Here is a 24,045-nt window from a genome sequence, read left to right as displayed (position 1 = left end):
ATACGTCATTGAAGCTTTCCCAGCAGCCACATTAAGTGAAAAGTAACACATGAAATTAATTTTACTTAATCTAGTATATATAAAATATTACCAGACACGTGATTAACCTAAAAAATTAGATGTTTTACATTCTAAATCTTAGAAATTTGGTATGTATTTAACACTGAAAACACATCTCAGTTCAGGCTAGTTATGATGCAGATGCTACCTGTGGCTACTGTATCATACGCCCAGGTTCATAACCAGGACTTTGGTCATATCTGAAACCCAGATCATATTACCTGAAACCCTAAATCATGTAGTTAATATGGCCTGCTCTCTCTGTGAAGGCCAAGTTATTTAGGCAGATTTGGCAGATTTTTTAGTTTTTTTCCCCATTATTTTTATAAATAGTACTCTCAGAAAAAAAACCTTCCATTTTCAAGCTCTGACATATAGAGAATAAGTCTAGTGCGATAGCATCTTGTTGAACAACAGTATTCACTCACCACTGAATTTTTGAAGATACCAGTTCTTGTCTCTAAGGGAGCACTTTCTAGGCTATCTGTCTTATGTAAAAAATAGTGGGGGCAAAAGCAACAGCAGTCTCTTCATTCCAACACTAACATTTCAGATGGGTGAATTAGCCTTAAAAGGGTTAGCTGAAGCCATAAGAAAGTCTGAAAATAAAACTGAATGTACCTCAAAGATTGACTGGTGACCATCAGATGGGATTCTGTCATGCGGAAGATGTTATGAATAGCCCGAGCAGCCAATACTTGTCTCATCGCTTCATAAATCACTTCGGTAGTGCTGTCTGTTTTAACTGCCATTGATCCCAAAAACCGAACTATAAACATCTGCTGCAAAAGAGAATCTGCAAGACAGCATTTTCCACTCAGGATCTCATTTACTTCCTGCTGCTGTTGATCTGCACACCAGTATCAGATGTGCTGGTTTTGCCTGCTTTCTGTGGAGGAGCTTCTACCAAAATTTCTCAGTATCGCTTTTATAAGCCCAATATTGCCAAAGCTCTGCCTCTTCCATTGTCTACATTTTGTCAGTTTGTTTGTCAGTTCATTAGACTAAAAAGGCTTTTCTTCATCTATAAAATGAGATGATGGTGGTACCAGATGAACATCCTTCTAATGCTGAAACTCTAGGTGACTACAGTGTACCTTTTCTCTGAAAGAGTGCGTTGACTAGACAATAGAAGATTCATTACTTTGGCCCACTGATAAAGTCCTCTTAGAAAGGAAAAGTCATTTGCAGGATATAAGATCTCATGTTGGGTCTCATGCAATTCATACTTCATGCGTATTACTGAAAGGCAGTGACGATGTTTAGCCTAATGGAAGTAGCACTGGCTGCTGACAGTGGCGCATAACTTGACAAAACTGACTCCCAGCAACCATAACTAGAAGATCAAAGAAGGTTTTTCTTTTCTTTTTTGAGACGGTCTCACTCTGTAGCCCAGGCTGGAGTGCAATGGTGTGATTTCAGCTCACTGCAACCTCCGCCTCCTGGGTTCAAGTGATTCGGACATCTCAGCCTCCTGAGTAGATAGGATTACAGGCGCCCATCACCACACCTGGCTAATTTTTGTTTTTTGTTTTTTTTTTTGTAGAGACGGGGTCTCACTGTGTTGCCCATGCTGGTCTTGAACTCCTAAGCTCAGGTGATCCACCCGCCTCGGCCTCCAAAAGTGCTGGGATTACAGGCGTGAGCCAGCATGCCAGCCATCAGATATGTTCTTAAGTACATTGTAAGAATGTAAAAAAACCAAACATTTGAATTTGAAAGACCTAAATATCATTCATTTGTGTCATCTTCAAATTCAAGAACAAGTTATTTGTGCTTTTGGTTTTCTAAAATGAAATAGCATATTTCCAATTCACCAAGCCTGCATTTGAATGTGATAACAGATTCAGATTTCACATTTCTATGCTATGCTACAAAAAGGCTATGGCTAACAGTGAAATAGCTGTAAATGGTCTTTCAGCTACCCTTCAGTTTTTATCGAAGACTTGCCTCCATTGCAGATATCTTACTAAACTTTCAGAAAGAACAAATCTTCAATTCATATTCCTAATCGTAGCTCTCTAAAACATGATTTCACATCTTATTTCGATGGCCCTTGTCATTTTGTGCAGGGGAAAGAATAAGGACACCAAACTAGTCACTTACCTTCTGCTTCTGGAAATGACTCATCCTCAGTTTCACCAAAAGGGTTGGTACGCCTAGGGGAATAGCCAGAGTTGAACAAACACGACAGCAGCAGCTAGAAGGGCACTTATCACTTGAACTGGAAGTCAGAATGGCAACAGTCTTTGGTGGTGGAGGGGGACACAAGAGACCTCAAATTTACTTTCAGTTCTCCCAGATATAACCTCTCTCAGTCCATACCTGCTCCCTCTGTTCTGATCAAGGAATTCTGTAGCAGGAAGCACAATATCGAATTGAATCGGCGTTCCAGGCACTATCAGCTCCTCTGCTTCAGGTAGACTGGCTGTTGCTTTGGGAACAATCTTGTCATTTTCATTTTCCATCTCTGAATTTTTCAGGTTCTGGCTGAAGGGGACAAAATCAGTTCCCTTAACCTTATGCTTTTATAATCAAGTGAATACTTGTTGAAGGCTGAGGTAACTTTTATGAATGAAAATACAAGGGGAAAAGATTTAACTCAATCCCTTAATCCATTCTACAAATAAACCTTCTTCAAACTTCATTCATATCCTTGGCTAAAAACCCTCAGACTGCCCCATTTCCTGCAGTTCTCTCTGCTGCACAGCATCCTGCACTGTGCTACTAATTTTCTGTTTGTATCCTTCTCTGTGAGGCAGGTTTTGGAGGGCCTATGCTATAACTAAGTAATATGTATTCTTGCCACATAGTAGGCACTCAAAAATGTTAGCTGAATGGACTAAAGGTCCTGGCTTGGCATTTAATCACAATCTGGCTCTAATTTCCCAAAAGCCTCCATTTCCACTCCTTTAATGCACCCTCTATGAGAGCTGTACCACACATACCATATGCTTTTCCTTATTTCCATCTTCATCTCAATTCTGCTGCTCACCCAACTCTCCCAACCCAGCTCAAATTCTTCCTCATCCACTAGGCCAGCCTGCACCCCTCCTCCCTCCTCTGATTCTTCTAAGTCACAGGCACAGTCTTGCAGCCCTGTGTGCCTCCTGAGCTTCACACTGTGCCCACACTCATTGCTGACATCGTGGCCCATCAAATACCGTGCTCTCTGCAGAGAGATTAATCAGGCACCAACATGTTCTCCTCTAGTCTCAGAATACTGTAATTTAACTTTTCAACATTTAAAAAATCTTTTCTCCCCAGCCAGACTATAAACTCCTTTAAAGGGCAAAGAATATCAACGTATTTTGATTTCTTTCATTGCATGGACCATAGAAAGCTCTCAGTGATCTTTCTGTTCACTGGATATGTCAATATTTTCCTATTTCTCAAACATGTCAATAACTGAATGTAGTGTATCAAACTACTTTACAACAGGTATTTGACAAATGATCATACTTACTGGAATGTGGATTGAAACACTGTACATAGGCTTGTAGACGGTCACTGCAAGGCAAGCCCTTGCAGACCACTTGGTCTGACCTCCATTGTTAACAGAAAAGGAAACTGAGGCCTCTGGAGAAATTAAGCAGTTTTGAAGGCACTCAGTTACCTGGTAGGCAAGCCAGATTAAAAACAGGGTCTCCTTACTGCCAGGGGGAGTGCATCCCCAGGATGTCATACTGCCTCAATAACCCTAAATGGGAGAGTCACATCTGCTGTTTGATCCTGTCTTTAAGAGAGGGCTGTAATATAATAAGTAGTAAGCACTGGAGAAAGCTATGAGTAGAAGCTTCAAGGGGAGAAAGTGAGTCCAAGATTTTGGCTCCCCAGAGAGTCAAAGTGGGGAGATAACAATCAAGATAGGGTGGGGCCAGGTTGTAGAGGGCCCTTATACCATCAGGTGGGGTCTAAACTTGACACAACAGTATAGGGAGCCACCAAAGACTCTGAACATAGGAGTGACATGATGTTAATTTTCACCTGTGATCTCCATGTCACCAGCTCTAATGGACACTTTGCAGTCATCGTAATTGACTTAAGGCATCTAACACAGCTGTCTCTCCTTGAACTCTTCTCTCTTGGTTTCTGCTGGTGCCACATTAATTTATAGAGTTTCCTCCTACCTTTCTTGATGTTCCTTTTCAATGTCTTTTGCAGGCTCCTTTTCTACCCTAACTGCTGGAGTTCTTTAGGATTCGGTTGCAGGCTCTGCTTTCCCCTCCCTCTCCTCTCTCCCATAGAGGACCTCATCCACTGCTGTTCAGTGCTGGGAGTCCCCGATTCATACACCCAGCCCAGACGTTTTCTTTGCACTCCACACCTGTATCATCCGTTGACTGCTTGACAACTCATATGGGATGTTTCATAGGCCTCTCATGCTTAACATGTCCAAAACTGAACTCTTCGTCTCTTTAAGAAACACCATCTGCCCAGGTGTTCAGCTCCAACTGGAGTCATCCTTTGATCTGTCCTTTTCTGTTTACGCTTATCCGTCAAGTCAAGTCCCATAGGTTTTACCTCCAGAATAAGTCCACACCCATCTACTTTTCATCTCTGCCATGATCCTGGTCTAAACCACTATCATCTAATCCTGGGCTGCTGGGATGCCTCCTCACTGGCTCCTGACTTGCTCTGTTCTGTGTTCTCCAGAGCAGCCAGAGCTAACTTTGGAAAATGGAGAGTGGGTATCTCCATCTCCATCACAAACACACAGCTCTCAGAGCCCTTCCACAGCTCCCTGCATGCTTCCTTCATCATCAGTCCCTGCCACCCTCCCCACCACCCCATCATGCCCCATGATCTCCCTCTGCCTGCACTGTCCCGTTACACTGCCTCCTTTCAGTTCCTCAGATATACTAAGCTCTTCTCTATCCTGTTACCTCCACAATTGCTACCAAGAATACACCACCTCTGGCTCTTTGCAAGAGTAGCCGCATCTTGTCTTTTACTTTGCAGCTTGAATATTATCTTCACAGCCAGGCCCTGCACAGGTCTTCTCTTCACCCTCCATGACAGCACCTCATCTCCTTAACGTCGAAGTGCTTCCCTCGTTTTAACTCAGTCTGTGCTTACCTTTTGCCTGTTCTCCCCAGGAATCTCTATGTTTCCTTACCTAGGCCAGCCCTGGGCAAATAGTAGATATTCAAATATTTGTTGAGTAGCTGGATAAATGAATGAACAGTAGATATATAGTAAGTGTAGAATGAGGGAAGTCCACATATGATACTTGCTTAGAAGTAAATGGCAGTTTGTTCCCAAGAACACAATTTCTCTGCTTCTTTCCCCCCACTGTCATCAAAACATTGCTTTATTCTTAGTGGGATGACCCTAACAGAGATAGCAGCCCTCTCCCCACAGCTCTAGGGCCATCTGGCAGCCACATCTGTCCCCCATCCAATCACTGGGCTAATTCAGCCGGCTGGCTAGAGTCATTTTTCTCCCCCAGGGAGTGTTCTGTGTCCCTTCTGTGGGATCCTTTTGGTCTAAGAATGTGATTTGCTTATTCTAGAATAGGGGAGAAAAAAATCAGTTACTGAATAATTAAATATGGGCTGCAAATTGTCTTTTTAGGAAACCTATCACACTTTCTAATTCCGAACCCTCCTAAACTATCCATCAGCACCCTTGAGAGATGGCATATCAGAGCTAGAAGGGTCCTAGGAAGTCAGCTAGTTCCTCGTATGTTACAAGGCTGAGAAGACGAAGGCCCAGAGCGTTTACTGACTTACTCAGGGACACCTAGCTGTGTATAACACAAGGCAGAGCTATCCTTAGAACCCATGTCTCTCAACTGCAGGTCTGGTATTCCCTCCACTGTGCGTATCAAACATTTTTGTAACTTTACAAAGCGAAGACATACATTTACCCAGGAGAAGGCTACAGGATTAACCCTCACTGACTGGATGGACTTTAGTTCCACTTCCTTTCATGTAGTATCTACCTTAGAGTTCCATTTCATAAAGCATGCTACTTGTATAAACTGTTAAATCCTTAAGTTACGGTGCTGAAATATTTCTCGGACTTGTTGCCTCTTCCTCTTTTTTTAAAACACTTGTTTAAGTTCTCATGTTCTGCTTCACAGCTACTACTACATCAACATCCTACTGGGTCTTGCATTCTCCCCTTCTTCCCACAACCTGTATCCAATTTATCCTCCTCAGGTGCAGAACAGTCTTCCTAACCCTGGTTCTGACCATTGCCCATTTTCCCAAAACCTTCCGTTTTGTTCCACTGCCTGTAACTCCTAAGCAGGGCACCCAGGTCTTTCCAGTTAGACTCAAACCTATTTTCTGGCCTTACCTTCTCCCATTCCTTCTCAGGCACCCAGTGCCCAGCGTGTGAACACTGGCTCCACACTGCACAGATCCTGGGAAGTTACTTAACCCTGAGTTTTTAATGACTTCCTTCTGGGGTCATTAGATATTTGTAAAAAATGTAATGGGGTTCTTTCTACCATGCCACTAAAAGACGAACACCAAATATAGTCATAATTGTAATTTACCCTTTAATGCCAGGCTTTCATTAGTATGAAAATACAGCCCTCTACCATTTAACCAGATGGAAACTCCCATTAAGACAAAGGGTAGGATTCCTGGAATAAATCCTAAAGCAGAATTCAAAATGAGGAAAGCTGTATGCATGAAAATGTTTGCTCTAAATGATAACAGTAAACGCCGGGGAGATAACCTAAATAATCAATGGTTAATAAATGGTGGAATGGGCCAGGCACAGTGGCTCATGCCTATAATCCCAGCACTTTGGGAGGCCGAGGCGGGTGGATCACTTGAGGTGAGGAGTTCAAGACCAGCATGGCTAACACAGTGAAACCTCATCTCTACTAAAAAGACAAAAATTAGTCAGGTGTGGTCGCGGGCACCTGTAATCCCAGCTACTCGGGAGGATGAGGCAGGAGAATCACCTGAACCCGGGAAGTGGAGGTTGCAGTGAGCCGGGATTACGCCACTGCACTCCAGCCTAGGTGACAGAGTGAGACTCCATCTCAAAAAAATTAAAAATAAATAAATAAGTAAATAAATAAATGATGGAATAGGGTGTTGTTACTAAAAGGAACAATTCTGAAAAATGTAGAAATAGTTAAAGTATGTGCGAATACAAAATAAATGTATGTATAAAACGATCACCGTATGTGCAGACTTATGGGCATTAATATGGATATATAAAAGGTGACTTTTTTTCCTTACTTAAAAAAAAAAATTTTTGCTTTCGTTCAGTTACTTTGTTGAAGCTGACAGAAAATGTGGGGAGAACTCCTGACTAGCAGGCCCCTACATGCATGTCCTGTTTGCTTGGACTGCAGCAGCACGGCCCAGTGGAAGGGACAGGGCTGCTGACATCAGACAGGCTTGACTCCTAGCTCTACCACTCACAACATGGTGTGAACATGGGCAGATGTTTAACTTTCCCGGCCAGCGTTACTGCTTCTGTTAAACAGGCTGAAAAACATGCCTTGGTTTGTGTGGATTAAGCAACAACTCATTTCATATTCCTAATCCATAATTTGGCTCCACAAAAGCAAGTTTTCCTTTGTCTTTTAGTTACCTGGGGCATGAGCTTTCTTGTTTTTTTCCAAAACTTGTAATGGGAGTCACTGCTTGCAGAGCGGTCTGATTCAACTTGATCGCGACTGCCTAAAAATCCACAGGAAGACACACTCAGTCCCAGGAGGTGGATGCTTACCTTCCAGGTTGAGAAAAGGGCTGAGATGCAGGCGACTGTTAATTACCTCAGGGTTGTCGGTCAGGTAGATCTGTCTGGAGATGTTGTTTATTGCACATATCCACTGTAGAGGACGTTAAAAAAGAATACTGAATCCCAAAGTCACCCACCACACTAGGAAAGAAGGATGACAAACAAAATCTTTACCTCTTCATTTTCCTTTCTGCTCTCAGCCTGGAGGATTATTCCCCTGAAACAAAAGCATCTGAGTAATTAAGTACTTCCCCGATCTCAGTGACTGGGGATTATTCTACATAAACTGAACTTAGCTGGGGTGTGGGAGGAAACGGGCCACGAAGGCAGCATGATGAGAGGGAAAGAAAATGGGGTTCCAGGGCCAGGTATAGTGGCTCACGCCTGCAGTCCTAGCACTTTGGGAGGGCGAGGCAGGAGGATGGCTTGAGCCAAGGAATTCGAGACCAGCCTGGGCAACATGGCGAAACCCACTCTCTACAAAAAATACAAAAATTAGCTGGGCGTGGTGGCGTGTGCCTATAGTCCTAGCTGCTAGGCAGGCTGAAGTGGGAGGACTGATTGAGCCCAGGAGGTTGAGGCTGCAGTGAGTGGTGATTGTGCCACTGCAACCCAGCCTGGGTGACAGGGCAAGACCCTATCTCAAAAAAAAAAAAGAAAAAAAAGAAAACTGGCTTGTAGATCTGGCTCTCCCTGATTCACTGTGTGATCTTGGACAAACACGGCCCTTTCCCTGGGCCTCAGCATATTCTTCTATGAAATCAGAAGGTGGGACTCAGATCTTCTAGCCCAAGTCTTTGATTCTACAGTGAGATTCATCTGTCGACCTCCTCTAATGATCCAAGATGACCAGGACTCCAAGCCCAGCCACTCCTCCACCATGCCCAAAGAAGGACTTGGCAGCCCATTCACTCCTTTCCCAGAACTGAAAAGTCTGCATATGGAGGCCCGGGAATAAGGTAACAGTAATACTGCCCTACCTTTGTGGAGGCTTTAACTCTATTTTTTTTTTTGAGACGGAGTTTCGCTCTTGTTGCCCAGGCTGGAGTGCAATGGTGTGATCTCGGCTCACCGCAACCTCCGCCTCCTGGGTTCAAGCGATTCTCCTGCCTCAGCCTCCCAAGTAGCTGAGATTACAGGCACCCACCACCACTAACGCGCCCGGCCAATTTTGTATTTCCAGTAGAGACAGGGTTTCTCCACATCTGGTCATGCTGATCTCAAACTCCCGAGCTCAGGTGATCCCCCCGCCTCAGCCTTCCAAAGTGCTGGGATTTCAGGCGTGAGCCACCGCGCCCGGCCGAGGCTTTACCTCTTTAAAGAGACTCCACATCTGCCGGTTCCCTTGTTCCTCTCATCTGTGGCAGATGGGGCAACATAGATCTTATTTCTATTTTCCATCTGAGGAAAGTGAGGCCCAGAGGAGGTAACTGCAAAGGACCATGATGAGCATCCAGGAATCTCCATTCCCATCACCAAAGCAGGAAGGACGGGGTCTAAAGCTGCTCTGCCAAGCTGGGAGGACAGACATCATCCCAACGCCGTCCCCACCGCGCCCCCCTGCGGTTCACGTCAAATCTTAATAGAATGCAATGCCAGAAGAGCAGCTCTGATGACGGGCAGGGCCACTCCTCTCCCCAGGCAGGTGAACCCTGAAGCCCCTCCATGGGACTCCGAACTCCTTGGGGCAGTTTAAAAACCACTGCTCTGAGAGGGGATCCCACTGGGACGGGATCTACTGTGAACGACCACAGGCTGTGGATCGTTAAAGTACCACCTCTTTGGGGCCCCTCAGGTACACAGGGCGTGTGGGAACAGCATGGCAGCCGCCAATACTGCTGCAGCGGAGTGTACTTCTCACAACTCCCGCTTCTGCTGGAAAAATGGCCTTCTCAGGAAGGTCGTCCTTACCAAAATGCAGTTACCCTCCCCTGCCACAATCCAAACACAAATGCTTCTTTACAACAGGCTAGGAGTCGCTACAGCCTTCTCTCTCTCTCAGAATCTGTGCTAACACGCACGACTTCTGTTGCTGTCTCACACATGTAGGTCATCTCCAAAGCTACAGACAAACCCTCACTTATCTCCATATGGGATAAGACAGGCTGGATCCCTTATGGGTCACGTGGGCTTGTTTAAAGAGAGCAGAAAATCATCCTCCTGAAAGGTAAACAATACCCAGACTGGGGCCTCTCCCACAGAGGGCTGGCACGTAGGAATGAACTAGGAGGCCCCTGGCACGGGTGAAACCACTATACTCGTTCTCCTCCCAAATAAAACGCGTGAGACATACGATTTTCCATTGGGTGTGGTGATCTGGAAGCAGTAGCGCCGGTCTTCGCAATCCACAGCCATTACTGAGCAGTTGTCCAGGTCCTGGATCAAACCTCCAGCCACGGCTCCCCTGGGCTGACACATCAGATTCCCACCTTGGGTGAAGAAATAAAGCCTCTCCCAGGTGGTAGTGACCAGCCCTGTTTTGCTGTGGGTTGTGTTTTAAAAAGCCCATTAGTACCAGAAAGCACCAGCCGCACCTCTAAGTCTTGCTGCCTCGTTATGGGTACTGGTGGCATTTTAGAAATAATGTGTTTCTTTATATCGTTAAAGCAAAACTGCCCATTCAAGTGGAAAGAGCAGCAGAAGGGTACAATTTAGCTAGAATGATCTGGGAGATCACGGGCTCTGCTTCCAAGGGAGATACCAGTCCCAGGGCCGACCCCGCACTGCAGCCACACGCTGACTACTAAACCAGGAGATGGAACTAGAATGAGTCCACCACCATGAAGAACTGAACACCTGGAGAATCATTTCTCTGAGACCTGGAGCTGAGCTGCTCTGAATCTACTCACGGTTGCCTTAGCCCACAGCACCCACCGGTCCTAGGAGGCTCTCAACAGATTTGCTTTAACTGAAGGTCATTCTTGTTTTGTGGGCTGCTTACAAAAGGAAAATCTAGTTCCTGGCAAGTAACAACAGAACCCAGTGGGTTTTCTACGCCTGCAGAACTCCAGGGGACATTTAGCTTGTGATCGCTGCAAGTTCCCAGACCTTAGAGGTGCTCCAGCCTGCTAACAGCTGGCAGTTCCTCTCCATGGACCCTCCACTGGGGGTTTTCAAATACTTTACTTGGCTCAGTATTTACAGAGTAGCAACTATGTCCAAAGGCACTGGTTTTCCTGTCCCAGTAATTTCCCCAAATGGCAGCGGCTGACATCTGAGTGCTCACTGCCTGGGAGGGATGAACACATTCAATCTAACTTCATAAAGCAGGTGCGGTTATCAGCTGCATTTTACACATGAAGAGATCAAGGCTCAGCCCAGCTGGGCTGTCTGATTCCAAAGTCAGTGCTTTTCACACCACACCATGACAATATCCTCTGCGCTCACAGAAGCACTTAAACCTGATCATCCCTTCCATTCAAAATGGACACTTAAAGACCCGAGTGGTAAATGTGTGACCCAATCAGTATGAATCGAACTGACTCTAAAAGCCTTCTGACGCTGCCTCTGGCTCGCGGGGAGGTCTCCAGCACATGGCTCTCACCCGCCAGCTGGTGTGGGGGAAGTGGCATGACGGGATAAAAAATGTCAGTGGTCCAGGATGGTAACAGTTAAGAGTGGTCTGTTTGCACATGGCCACAGTGACCAGAGACAAGGGTGGGCCACAGTGTCCTGGAGTCTACAGCACCGGGCTCTTAGAGGACTCATTCCAGCCCCATCTCTCAGTGCGGTTCAGCGCCTGGGCCCCAGAGGTTTCCTGTGTTGCAAGTGGGAGGGCTGCTGTGATGGGAGTTCTTCCCAGTCTCACCCGCCCACCTCCCTCCGACTTTAATGGGGCGTGTAAGATCGCTTTTCAGCCACTTCTTAGGGAAAACTGATTTCAGAAAAAGAGGCAGACGGTGGCGTTCTCACTTTCTGAGATTAAGGTAACCAGCCTTCTGGATGAGGTTCCTGTTGATCTGTGGTGCGGCCACATCAGAGTCTGGAGTGTAAACAGATTCATCAACAGAAAGGAATTCTTGCTGGGACACCCGCATCTTTTCCGCCTCGGCTTCCAGTTCTACCTGAATGCTTAAGACAGAAGGTGTTGGGTCAGTTACTCACTGCAGGCCAACCCAGCACTACTAAGAAGCCACTGGCAGCCATCACTCCACCCCCGCCAAGCTTCCGGCCTTACAGATGGAGCTGCCAGCCTCCTACAAGGCCACAACCCTCTACCCTTAGACCCTGAAAACTATGAATCACAGGGACTCAATTTTGCAGTAGTAAATGTGTCTATATGACTGCTGTTTTAAAACAGAACCTAAGGAATGCCACTGACCTATGCTTGAACCCAGCTGAACAGTTTTGCTGCTGACAGAGGTATCCATGCTTCGCACCGCTGATGCACATTTTTGGAGAAAAGCTTTGAGAAGCCCCTCCTCCAGGGCTGCTCACACAGGCAGCCTAAGCAAGTTCCAGAAAGGAAGGAATGAAATGGTAGTCAGGCCTCCCCCGCTCTCGGTTCAGGCAGGGGCGGTGCTGACAGGAAAATGACCAGGAAGTGGTACTAAGGTGCAACCACAAAGCCAAAGGCAATGCTTTTCCTTTTCTAACAGCCACAGATCTGCCCCGAGGCTGCGTGGGCTAGCAGGCCGAGGGCTGCCCACACGGGGGTAAGTGGACAGATGGCCTGGCTCTGGGACATTAGCCCCTGGTTTTCATGGAGGTGTGTGCTGAGGTGTGGAAATGGTGGCTGCCCTTTACCCCTACTAAGCTAGACCTCACCAGGCCACCCCACCCAGTTGTGACAGTCTGCCCAACAGGGCCCATCCATCTGAGAAATCACACTTTAGAGGAGGCTTCCTCTGCACTGTGTCACAGGAGACACGGCAATCACAGGGTTAAAATCAGAAGCAAACGGGGGGCGTTTCTCCACGTGAGCACCTCAGGATTCTCTCTCTTCTGTAATTAAGGAATGTTGGCTTGGGCATTCCATATTTCCCCACTCCCTATCTATCTATCTATCTGTCTGTCTGTCTGTCTGTCTGTCTGTCTAGACTCTTGCTTTGGCTCGCTACAACCTCCACCTCCTGGGTTCAAGCGATTCCCATGCCTCAGTCTCCCAAACAGCTGGGATTACAAGCATGCACCACCATACCCAGCTAATTTTTGTATTTTTAGTAGAGAAGGGGTTTCACTATGTTGGCCAGGCTGGTTTTGAACTCCTGGCCTCAAGTGACCCACCCACCTCGGCCTCCCAAAGTGTTAGGATTATGGCCGTGAGCCTCCACTCCTGGTCAGCTCCTCGTCTTTAATGCAGCTCAATTTTGGCTTTTCTGACATTTGACTGGGATGATGGGGGACTCTACCATTGGTGGCCTTAGGACAGGTAAGCTGGAGGACAAACTTGATTAGCTTCGCCTGCTTGTCACTACCCTGGCTGAGAGAATGGAACGTGGAAGACCAAGCTCAGCACATAGGACAGGGGAGGAGAAAGGGGGAGGGGAGAAGGGGGAGGAGGGACCAAGAGCCTGTCAAGAGCTCAGGGTCAGCTTTTATGGGTGAGAAACCTCTTTGAAGATGTGATACAAAAGAAGGACCCCGTCCCCAGAAGGACACGGGCACCAACGTGGCATCTTGCGTACAACCCCAGGAGATTTTTAGTAGCTGACCTGCCTTCCCCTTCTCCCCTGCCCCACACAGACTCAGGCTCAAACACTGGGAGCTCATCCAAGGTTCCCGGGAACCAAAGGAACAGGGTTAAAATTAATTGCTTTCAACTGGTTCTCTTCACAGATATTAAAAAAAAAAGCATGTATACACACACACACACACACAATTATGTATCTGTTCATCTATAGATATGAGCTGCAGAAAGGTAGAACTGTATCACTATAGGGTTAGGGAATAAAGCTCTGCGGGGTGGCTGGAAACCATGCCGTGCTATCTGGAGTCCCACCACTGGGTTCTGAATCCACCCCCACCGTGAAAGCACGGAGCACCTGTGGCATCATCCCCCGGGGAAGGGCTGCACAGCTTCAAGGCCACCACCAGATCCTGCTCTGAGGCCTCCCTGGGTGGGCTGGCCGCTCATGCATGGCAATGCGGCAGCAAAACCACCCCTTGGTTTGGAGAAGAGCGGTCATATTTACTCACCAACATGAAATGAAAACTTATAGGAAAAGTAGCACTCAAAACAGTACTTTAGTTATTCGAATCAAGTACTGCAAGGTTCAGTTTGGAAACCCCACCAGCTGCCTGTCACCCCATAGCTAAATACAGCTTGTCAGACAGAGGGGGTGACTCGCAGAGCCAGCCCCAGCCGGCACAGAGAAGGCCATGTAGCCTAGGCGCAGCCTCTGACATTAATGCCCGGGTTGTGGTTCTCTCAGGATGGCTGGTGCTATACTTGGGTTGGCCTAATAATGGTTCATGGAAATGCTGACAAGAAGGGAAGACACAGGCTCTAAGATCTGCAGAAAGAGGAAACCACGACATCTCACACGCATGGGCACAGATGTCCTCCTACCCATTCAGAAAATAATCAGGTGTGTGAAAAAAATTGAGGCATAGATGATGGTTCTTCCAGAAACATAGAAGGCCGAGGAATTCTGAGAGTTAAAGCAGGATGAGGAAGAGACAGTGAAAGATGAGGGAGAGAATGGGAGAAAATTTTTGCTATCTACTCATCTGACAAAGGGCTAATATCCAGAACCTACAAAGAACTCAAACAAATTTACAAGAAAAAAACAAACAACCCCATCAAAAAGTGGGCAAAGGATATGAACAGACATTTCTCAAAAGAAGACATTCAGACAGCCAACAGACACATGAAAAAATGCTCATCATCACTGGCCATCAGAGAAATGCAAATCAAAACCACAATGAGATACCATCTCACACCAGTTAGAATGGCAATCATTAAAAAGTCAGGAAACAACAGGTGCTGGAGAGGATGTGGAGAAATAGGAACACTTTTACCCTGTTGGTGGGATTGTAAACTAGTTCAACCATTATGGAAAACAGTATGGTGATTCCTCAAGGATCTAGAACTAGATGTACCATATGACCCAGCCATCCCATTACTGGGTATATACCCAAAGGATTATAAATTATGCTGCTATAAAGACACATGCACACGTATGTTTATTGCAGCACTATTCACAATAGCAAAGACTTGGAATCAACCCAAATGTCCATCAGTGACAGATTGGATTAAGAAAATGTGGCACATATACACCATGGAATACTATGCAGCCATCAAAAAGGATGAGTTTGTGTCCTTTGTAGGGACATGGATGTAGCTGGAAACCATCATTCTTAGCAAACTATCACAAGAACAGAAAACCAAACACCACATGTTCTCACTCATAGGTGGGAACTGAACAATGAGATCACTTGGACTCAGGAAGGGGAACATCACACACCGGGGCCTATCACGGGGAGGGGGGAGGGGGGAGGGATTGCACTGGGAGTTATACCTGATGTAAATGACGAGTTGATGGGTGCAGCACACCAACATGGCACAAGTATACATATGTAACAAACCTGCACGTTATGCACATGTACCCTATAACTTAAAGTATAATAATAATAAATAAATTAAAAAAAAAAAAGTAAAAAAAAAAAAAAAAAAAAAAGAAAGATGAGGGAGAGAGGATAGTTTTACAAAGTGACCATTTAATAGCCTCTCATCTTCTACCTCCTCCTGACATTCCCAGGGGCTAAGAACCAAAGAAATTAAAAGGCAAGAAACTGCAATCAGATTTCACAAGTTGGTTTCTAGCATAATTATAAATAAAAGCTACATCACTCACTGCTGCCAATTATTCAGAGCAAAACAGCTCAGGGACCTTCAGGAAGGGGTACATGCTCTCGACTCCCTTTGCGTCTGTCTCAATGCTCAGCACTGGTTTTTCTTGGGACTGATTATTTTTGGAGCATTTCAGATAGACTTCTACCTAGATCAGTTCCCTTGGTTAGCCTTCATGAGGTGTGGTGAAACGCAACATCTTCAAGAAAATGAGCAACTTTCTTTTCATGTATCCACATGAAATAAAATTCCTATTACTTCCATTTTGTCTATTTGTCAATTACACACACACACACACACACACACACACACACACACACACACACGGACCTATTTCTACACTCCAGAACTCGTGGCAAGCACTTGGGAAGCCCACGCCGTGCTCCGGATGGACCAAGCCTGAGGCTGCAGGGGCCAGGGCCCCCCGCAGAGCTCCCCGTCATGGAAGCTGGGGAGGGCGGGCGGCAGGGCGGCCACAGCCTCCGGTAAGTGTGGCAGTTACTCAGCTACCGAAGAGAGTGACGTTGTATTTCTTAAAATACGCACATGCAGTTTTAAAAATTAATTCCAAAAAGGCTCTATCCCTCCTTTGTCTATTATAAATTAATGCGCTGGTCAGAGTTTCCTGAAAAGTGACAGCACTTCCACCTGCTACTCCCACGTACTCTCAAAGAAAGCCAAGAGCTCTTCTAAAACCACAGCAAAGCTAAGCTGGACTCCCAGGCATGTAACATGTGAAACTCCAACATTCACAACAAGAGATCCGGAGAAAACTCCGCCAGGGTGCCCCAGCTATTTATGAATATTGGCAGCTAAGGTGAGGGCACTGTTACTGAGCATTTCTGGGGTGGACAGAGGCTCTGTGCGACCCTCCACAGTTAGAACCCTCCCCCGACCTCCCAGAGATGTCAGAGCAGCAGGAAAGGCAAGGGGCACACAAGAGCCGGCCGGAGTGCAGCATTACCTTTGAACCATGTCTGCAACGGAGGATAAAAAGCTGTCCATATGCTTGGAAAACATCTCTGCTCCCTTCTTAAAAAAGTTAATCTGAAAGATATAAAATATTCTGAAAATCATCCAGGGAAGTGATCACTGAACTCACTGAAGGTGAGACAGGCAGTGTGAGGGCAGCCATCACAGCCGGCTGGCCCGCCTCGCACGCGGCACTGGCAGCATCTCTACTGAGTCTACACCTGAACACTATGCACTTTGAAACTGAAACCACGGTTGCTGGCTTTGGGTGCCCAGGGAAGGGATTCCTTACTTCCTGTGACTCCTGTCTAATATTCACTTCCCAGAAAGTCTGGGTCCCCTGACAAACCCTGGAGGGCAGGGGTGCGGGAGAGGGAAGAAGAACATCTCTGCGTATTAGTGGCGTCTGCATCATCCCACCCTGAGCAGCTCCAGTTTCCATTCTTCTACAGCCATGACTTCTACAAATCTGCCCATTAGGTAGGAACTGCTCCATTTTCTATGTCTGCTGGTTGAGAGGTAACAGTAACAGGTGCAAGCCTAGATGATAGAAAAGAGAGAAAACGTTCCGTGTGAGCAAGGGTATTCTCTCACACACTAACCCAGCTCATCTGTCTGACCTGGAAGCCTCTCTTTCCTGGCATGGCGGGCACCAGCATCGACCTCTGACCCTGAAGAGGCTGGCAGGTATTCTCAGCATAGTTCTGTCGGCTTTGCATCGACTCCCCAGACACCCTGGGAAAGCATGTATTCTAATGTACTTAGTTATCACAGGTTAAAAACGGATGACTGTGGTCATCCTAACCAGGTGATACATGCACGGGGCTCTTCTGGCCCCATGATCTTTGAATCATACAGAGATCACCACTGGAAATGCCATTTGGAACCCCTGAAATGTTAAATATCAAAATGAATATTAATCATTTAATATCATTAATCGGTTAAATCAGCACTCTGCATTTCCAATGGCACGATGTCGTGGTGGCCTCTCTCCCCTTCCCCTCCCTGAACTGCTTTGGCATTTAGACTCCTAGGCCATGTCTTAGCTCCTCTACTATTCTGCAAGCTCCTTAGAGCAGGGGCTCACATAATCCCTAAGGAAAGTGGGCGAATGGATGAACGGAAGGCCAGGTAAGACGCCAGCTCTACAGCCACATCACGGCCTGTCCCATCAGAATGGCACTGGAGGTCACTGTTCTGTTCTCAAAAACCTGCGCACCGATTACAGAGCCTCAGTTTGCAGGCATGAGGACCCAACATGACTTCAAGGGCTGGAGAAGGCAGGAATGGAGTCCCCACACCTCCACAAAGGTGGGTGGTGCGGAGAAGCCTGGTGAGTCTCCACCACATGTGCCTTCGTGAGCAGCAGGAAGTGCTATGTTCACAGAACCACAGATGCCGGGGCTCAATAAACCCTGATTGCCAAGGTCGGATGAGGCAGGAGGAGAGCTAATGCTTCTGAATCATCCAGAAGATGACCCCACAGTGCCAGGCGACAAACTTGTCTAGGAGAAGGAGCTATTGTTTTCATCTGCATTTTAAAATAATCCATAGGGAAAGGGCCTGCTTGGTCTTGTGCCTTGATATCTGGATATGAAAAACAAAAGATGCCATTCTCAGCTCTCAACAATGATGCTCCTGCCACTCAATAATGGTGGTGTGCTCTGCTGTTCCCCCAGGACTGGGGCTACATGTGTGCTACGGTACCCACAGCTCCTCTTCTCCCTCTGTGGCCAGAGCACTCACTTAGAGAATCCAGGCAGGGAGCAGTGAGGTAGTCCTTGGCCATGAACAAGAATGAAACCAGCTGGTGTCAAGCTTGTCCTGTAGGCCTTGCAGGACACCCTCTTATCAAGCAAGTTCTACAGCACTGACCGCTCAGGACTGGAGCTGCTCATCCTTCTGAGACGCTAGATCTGAGACCCTTCCTGACCCTAGGGCTCTGACTGAGCAAGGTTACGGTCCCAGGGGGATGGCGTCAATCCAGGAGGGGTTAACTAAAGAGAACAAAGAGAGCCCTGGCATTCTCTAACATGGCGAGGCCATCTGCTAGCTGCGATACGGCCTGCAGGGGAGAGGAGGGCAACAGTATGAGTTACTGCACACCTGTGTGCACAAGTGCCCACCATAAGCACCTGGACAGCTCCCAAGATCTGCTGAAGACTGACGCCCACAGCTGGGTGGTGCTACTTCACTCAGATGACACAGAAAGACTCTATCGCTCTATTTAAATATCACTTCCAAACGCATAGGCTGACTCTAGTGAACTCACCATTCAACAATCTAACAACTAGACTAAAAAGGAAGACAACTGAGCTTGGGTATTTTCCGAACCCCTTTCCCATTTGCCCTGAGGGTACTGTGCTGGCAGTGAGCGGCACTTTTTTTCTCTGAACAGGAAATGGGTTAAAGCTCTTCTCTCATTCCCCTTTTTGTTGAATGACACTGACGTGAGGTTTTTGTTTTTTAATATACGTGCCTTAAAAATGTATTATAGAAGTATTAGATGTTCATATATCAGGTATTTTTAAGTTGGTGACTTTCTTAACAACATTTTGCTTCCTCACATCCCCTTCTGTTCCTAGATTGTCCGCTGAGAGAAGATTCCTGGGTGCCTTTCTCACGGGCCAAAGGATGGCTCTGGAGACAACGCAAGTGAGGCAAATGCAGGACGGGGTGGAAAGTGAGGGGCTGGTGCCATCAGCCTCACACTCACACTCACTCTTGTCCCTGCCGCACTGGTGCCCCTGTAGTCAAGTCCCCATCCTTAGAGTACAGCCTCTCAAGATAAATATTCAGTCAGCCATTAAATAGGAGGATAGAAACCCAATGAATACAGAAGACCTCATAAAACACTGGCAACGTCTCCCCATGCCCAGATGTTTAGGTGCTGGGGATCACCTAGGAGAGGTGCCGCCTGAGAAGCCAGCAGACGGGGGCCTTACTACAGAGCAGCAAGGAGTGCCAGGAGTCCTGGGTGACAGGTGAGCTATCCCAACCCCGGCGGGAGCTGCTTCTAGGAGAGCTGCACCCAGCTGGCTTTCATTTGGATTAGAAAAAACGGCCACATAGGCTCCTTCCCAAGAGAGGCTTGGGACCCAGGCCTCATTTCCCGAACATATGGCCTAACTCGAGGCCAGTGCATGTCCAGTTGAAGATGACCCAGCTCAACTGGAAGCTGTCCCAGTGCTGAATCCCACAAAGTTGCCAGGGAGATTGTGCATTTATATTTCTTTCTATGATGGATGATGCTTCAGTTTCTCCTAAGTGCTCTCTCAGCAGAACGCCACAGCTGGCTTAGGTTTCAGCCCTCAGGAAGGGACTCCCCTACCTGTCCGTGGGCAAATCCTATCATGGGCTCCATCATGGCCATCCGCTTTCTGTACTGCAGCGCGTTGAGGGCACAGTAGTACTGAAGGGAGGAGAGGTGCTGCTTCCGCCGGGCTGCGGCCACCTCTTTTCCAACTTCAGTCTTCACCTGGTGAAAAGGTGAAAGGAAAACTTCAAGTTGTCTACTGTACATGACAATTCTGTAAAAGCGTACTCTTCAAAACGTGTGTGTTTAGGCATTATAACCTTTTTTGTGACAAATAACCATTTTTGTGACAAATATAATAAAACACCGATAAGGCTGCACCTCAACTTTCTAAAAAATCCAAATTAAAAATATGCAAGAAACAGCATCTCAGTGCTCTGAGGCCGCAGTGAGGTGAAGCCAGTATTCTCCCGGAACAGTGCAACGTCAGTCCTGCAGTCCTTCAGGATAACAATATGGCAGCACGTACTGAAGAAGGCCACAGACATTCTAGTTCACTCATGAGAATGTATGCCAAGGAAATAATTTAGCCCAAGGAAATCATGTAACAGAAGTAAAAAGTTATATGCATGAAAGTAGTCAATATTATCCAGAGTAGCGAAGGTCCTGGAAAGCATGGGTTAAAGAATCAGAGTCAACACCTGGGGCAAGGAGTTCACGTGACCTGGGTGATAAATGAGTCAGACGAGGCAGCAAGCTGAAGTTAAAACCCCTGTGTGATCACAATCTTACAATGGCTCTAAGCTGGTGTTTAATAAACCAGTTTGAAAAGACAGAATAGAGAAGTGGAGGCCTACTCATGAGATTAGGAATGAATAATTTTAAAAGTCCATGTATATTTTAAAAAAAAAAAAGACACTTGTGAATTTTTATGCCATAAATTCACAAGAGGAAGGCGTGAAAGGCCTTTATGTAAATGGAGTGAAAAACGACATGTAAAGTGCTCTTACCTTCTCATTCTCCTTTTTCTTAGGCAGCCTGCTGTATTTGGCCATTGAGAGGTCATGCTCTAAAAATAAACAGACATCTGAGCACCCAGGAGGGTCAGGGTCGAAAGGGAAGAACATTCATTGGGGGTCTCCTCCCCGCCACAGGAAGCCCACACACCCACACACCCACACACCAGGAATGGAGAAGGTGCCTACCATGGCTAGCGAGTCCAAATAGATCCTTTAAAGTGCTTACTTCTGAAAAAGAGAAAAGGGACCGTCTTAGAGCAATGAACAATAAAACATGCCTACCCAGAGCTCTGCACTTTCCCCCCAAAATAAGAGAATATGCGTGCAAGAGAAGCCCCTGCACCCTCAGTCCCCAGCTCTCACAGGCCTGGCCCAGAGGCTGGGAGCTGGGCTCACTGGAACATATGGGCTTCAACCATGCCCCACACCCAGTGACGCTCACGGCCCGAGCAGTCCTGAATCTCCACATAGTGCTCAGGGTCTGTGAGGGAGAGCGCACGCCGGGGAGGTGGGCTGGACAGTGCGGTGGACAGGTACTTTTCATGGAGACCTGGAGTATAAACTTAAGTTCTGATGCCTCAGCCCCCAAATAGAGTGTCTTAATACGTCTTTCTACAGCCAGAACCCAGAAGCTTCCTGTGTTGCCATTTTAATATCAGACTTACTGGAGTCACCACTGGCCAAAGGAATATGGGGTGCTTTTATTAATGAAAAATGTGACACAATCTAGCATACTGTACTTGCGACAAGCCAACACCAATAACTATTACTCCAAGTGAGTGCCACGCCCACCATGCACAGAGATGGCTGAACCAAGCCCAAGACCAAAAATCCAAAAAGATCATTGAGAGCAGTGACTGTCCAAGGTTAGAAACTTAAAAACACAACAATCGATACCTAAAAGAAAGTGACACTTTCTACAATTCTGAAACAATCCATTTTCATTTTATCAAACAAAGCCAAGCCATTCACATCTATATTGGTTATACTGGTTTTCAATTTGCCTCCAAACTGCCTCCAGCTTTTCAATTCTCTTCGCGTCATTCATTCTCTGTCGGTATCAGGCTGCTTTCTGCCCTTTCCCGCTTGCATTTTTTTCTCTCTCCCATCTTTTACTTCTCGTTGGAGTCAAGTTTTAGGTTTCTTTACTTATCAATGTTAAGTAGTTTCCTTAATATCTCTTGTGTTCTCTTCATTCAGATTACGTACTTGTGTTGGTGAGTAAATAAAGGCTGAGAAATGTAAGCTAAACCACCACTGTCTAGGCAGATGGTGGGAGCAGAGGGGAGGTCAGATTCTAATTTGGTCTGATGTTGACTCAGGTATGACCTGGGGCCAAATACTTCAAAGGGATGTCCTGGTGGCATCAGAAAAGGATGTTTAACTTTTTTCAAGATACTAAGAAGACTCCTTCTTACTACTAATGAGCAGTTTTATTCCACTTAAAAAAATCACCATCCTGGGCAAATACTACTCATCCACATTTGGGGTCACTCTGCATTAGCAGAGGCCACTGTCATTAATGCTGCTGGGCACTCTCAATTCTAGTTCTGCCTCCCACAAGCAAACCTGAAAGACATAAATCTGACAACACAGGTCTTAGGAGATGATTATCTTCTTTCAAACAGACTTGGAGTTTGTTTTTCAAATGACATCCCGCTCACTTCTAATGATTTTATTTAGAGAAAACTCTTCAAAAAAAATGCTAAGGCATTCAGTGAGAACTGAATAATTAGCAGATGACTGCAGCAAGCATGTTTTAGCTTCCTATGCAATGATAGATGAGCAACACTAAAAAGCACTAAAATTCCTGCTTTGTTTAATCAAGGTTTCCCTTTATGCAAGCAAATGGATATATTACTTGTTATTTTTTATTCATTGAGTTTTAGTGCTGACAAACTGATCTTAAGTAGAGTTTATGCCGGTTCTATCATTGTTCCTTAGCCTCAGGTGACATGAACACAGGGGATCTCAAAGCAAGCGGGGAGAAGCTTCACCTTTTTTTTTTTTTTTTTTTTTTTTTTTGAGGTGGAGTCTCGCTCTGTCGCCCGGGCTGGAGTGCAGTGGCGCGATCTCGGCTCATTGCAACCTCTGCCTCCCAGGTTCAGGCCATTCTCCTGCCTCAGTCTCCCAAGTAGCTGGGACTATAGGCACGTGCTACCACGCCCGGCTAATTTTTTGTATTTTTAATAGAGACGGGGTTTCACCGTGTTAGCCAGAATGGTCTTGATTTCCTGACCTCGTGATCCGCCCGCCTCAGCCTCCCAGAGTGCTGGGATAACAGGCGTGAGCCACCGCGCCCGGCCGATCTTCACCTTTAAGACTTGTCTTTATATTTACTGCAACCTTTCTCCGCCTCTAACCCTGCTGCAAAGGAAGTTCAAGGTGATATATTTTTAAAGAGTAAGTACTATACTGAACAGATGTTTTAGCATTCTAGTTTAGGCTTTTTGGGAGCCAGCGACTTGTTTATATCAGTGTTCTAGAAAATGTAATTCTTAAACTCTAAGTAATAAATACTTTCAATGAAGAGAGAATAGGACTAGAAAATGTGGAGTCCCTTTTCTAACATCAGCTAAGTTTTTTCAAGATTATTCATTATTTTTTACGTGCATTTTGTGACTACCCTGATTTCTAAGAAATATAAAATTGTCCTAATGCTTTATTTTAATTGAAGAACCAAAATTAGTCCAAAAGGACAACTAAGTTTTCTTACTCTCAGATTCCCTTACTCACTAACTGGGAGTTCCGTAAGAGCAGCACCAGAGTCTAGCACAAGGAAAGCAAGGTTCCTATCCCGTCTTCCCCTCTTCAAGCCCTCACCTTCCATTCCAAAGCATTCACGGTTCCCCCAAGAACAGCATGACTTCACAAATGTCCCCTAACCTGGAACACGACCTTAATGTCATTTTTCAAAACCCAGCTCAGAGATCACCTTCTCTAGGAGGCCTTCCCTAGCACGCCTTTGTGTGTGCTGTTTCTACGCCTGTGCATCTCTGTCCTGCTGCCCTCATCGCATGACATCGCAACCATCTGTTTCCACACCTGTCTTCTCGTTGGCCTGTGACCTCCTTTAGGTGAGCCAGGAACATAGTGGGAAGTCAGTAAAAGTTCGCTAAATTGAACTGCTCAAAAAGAAAGGCATTTCTCAGTGATCCACACATTTAAAGAAAGTAATGCAGTAAGAATTATTAAGTGCATTACATAATATTTTGAAGGTAACTGGC

General features: G+C 46.2%; 1 protein-coding gene across 5 annotated transcripts in view; it reads right to left on the bottom strand.

The window, feature by feature from the left end:
* The window catches only part of LOC105497703 (adaptor protein, phosphotyrosine interacting with PH domain and leucine zipper 2), a 62,543-nt gene that overhangs the window by 13,250 nt on the left and 25,248 nt on the right, over positions 1-24,045 (bottom strand). For all 5 annotated transcript variants that reach the window (XM_011768988.3, XM_011768990.3, XM_024797934.2 and 2 more), the window contains 12 exons: positions 21,005-21,046; positions 20,810-20,868; positions 19,875-20,021; positions 16,536-16,618; positions 11,689-11,847; positions 10,070-10,258; positions 7,951-7,993; positions 7,811-7,867; positions 7,627-7,715; positions 2,386-2,550; positions 2,167-2,219; positions 682-856 (listed from right to left, as the gene is read on the bottom strand). In XM_011768988.3, coding sequence (XP_011767290.2) covers positions 682-856; positions 2,167-2,219; positions 2,386-2,550; positions 7,627-7,715; positions 7,811-7,867; positions 7,951-7,993; positions 10,070-10,258; positions 11,689-11,847; positions 16,536-16,618; positions 19,875-20,021; positions 20,810-20,868; positions 21,005-21,046 — 1,261 coding nt within the window. The remainder of the gene's footprint in view (positions 1-681; positions 857-2,166; positions 2,220-2,385; positions 2,551-7,626; positions 7,716-7,810; positions 7,868-7,950; positions 7,994-10,069; positions 10,259-11,688; positions 11,848-16,535; positions 16,619-19,874; positions 20,022-20,809; positions 20,869-21,004; positions 21,047-24,045) is intronic.

Source organism: Macaca nemestrina, chromosome 10 (assembly GCF_043159975.1).
Source record: "Macaca nemestrina isolate mMacNem1 chromosome 10, mMacNem.hap1, whole genome shotgun sequence".
Classification (NCBI taxonomy): Eukaryota; Metazoa; Chordata; class Mammalia; order Primates; family Cercopithecidae; genus Macaca; species Macaca nemestrina.
This window is presented reverse-complemented; position numbering and strand designations above follow the sequence as displayed.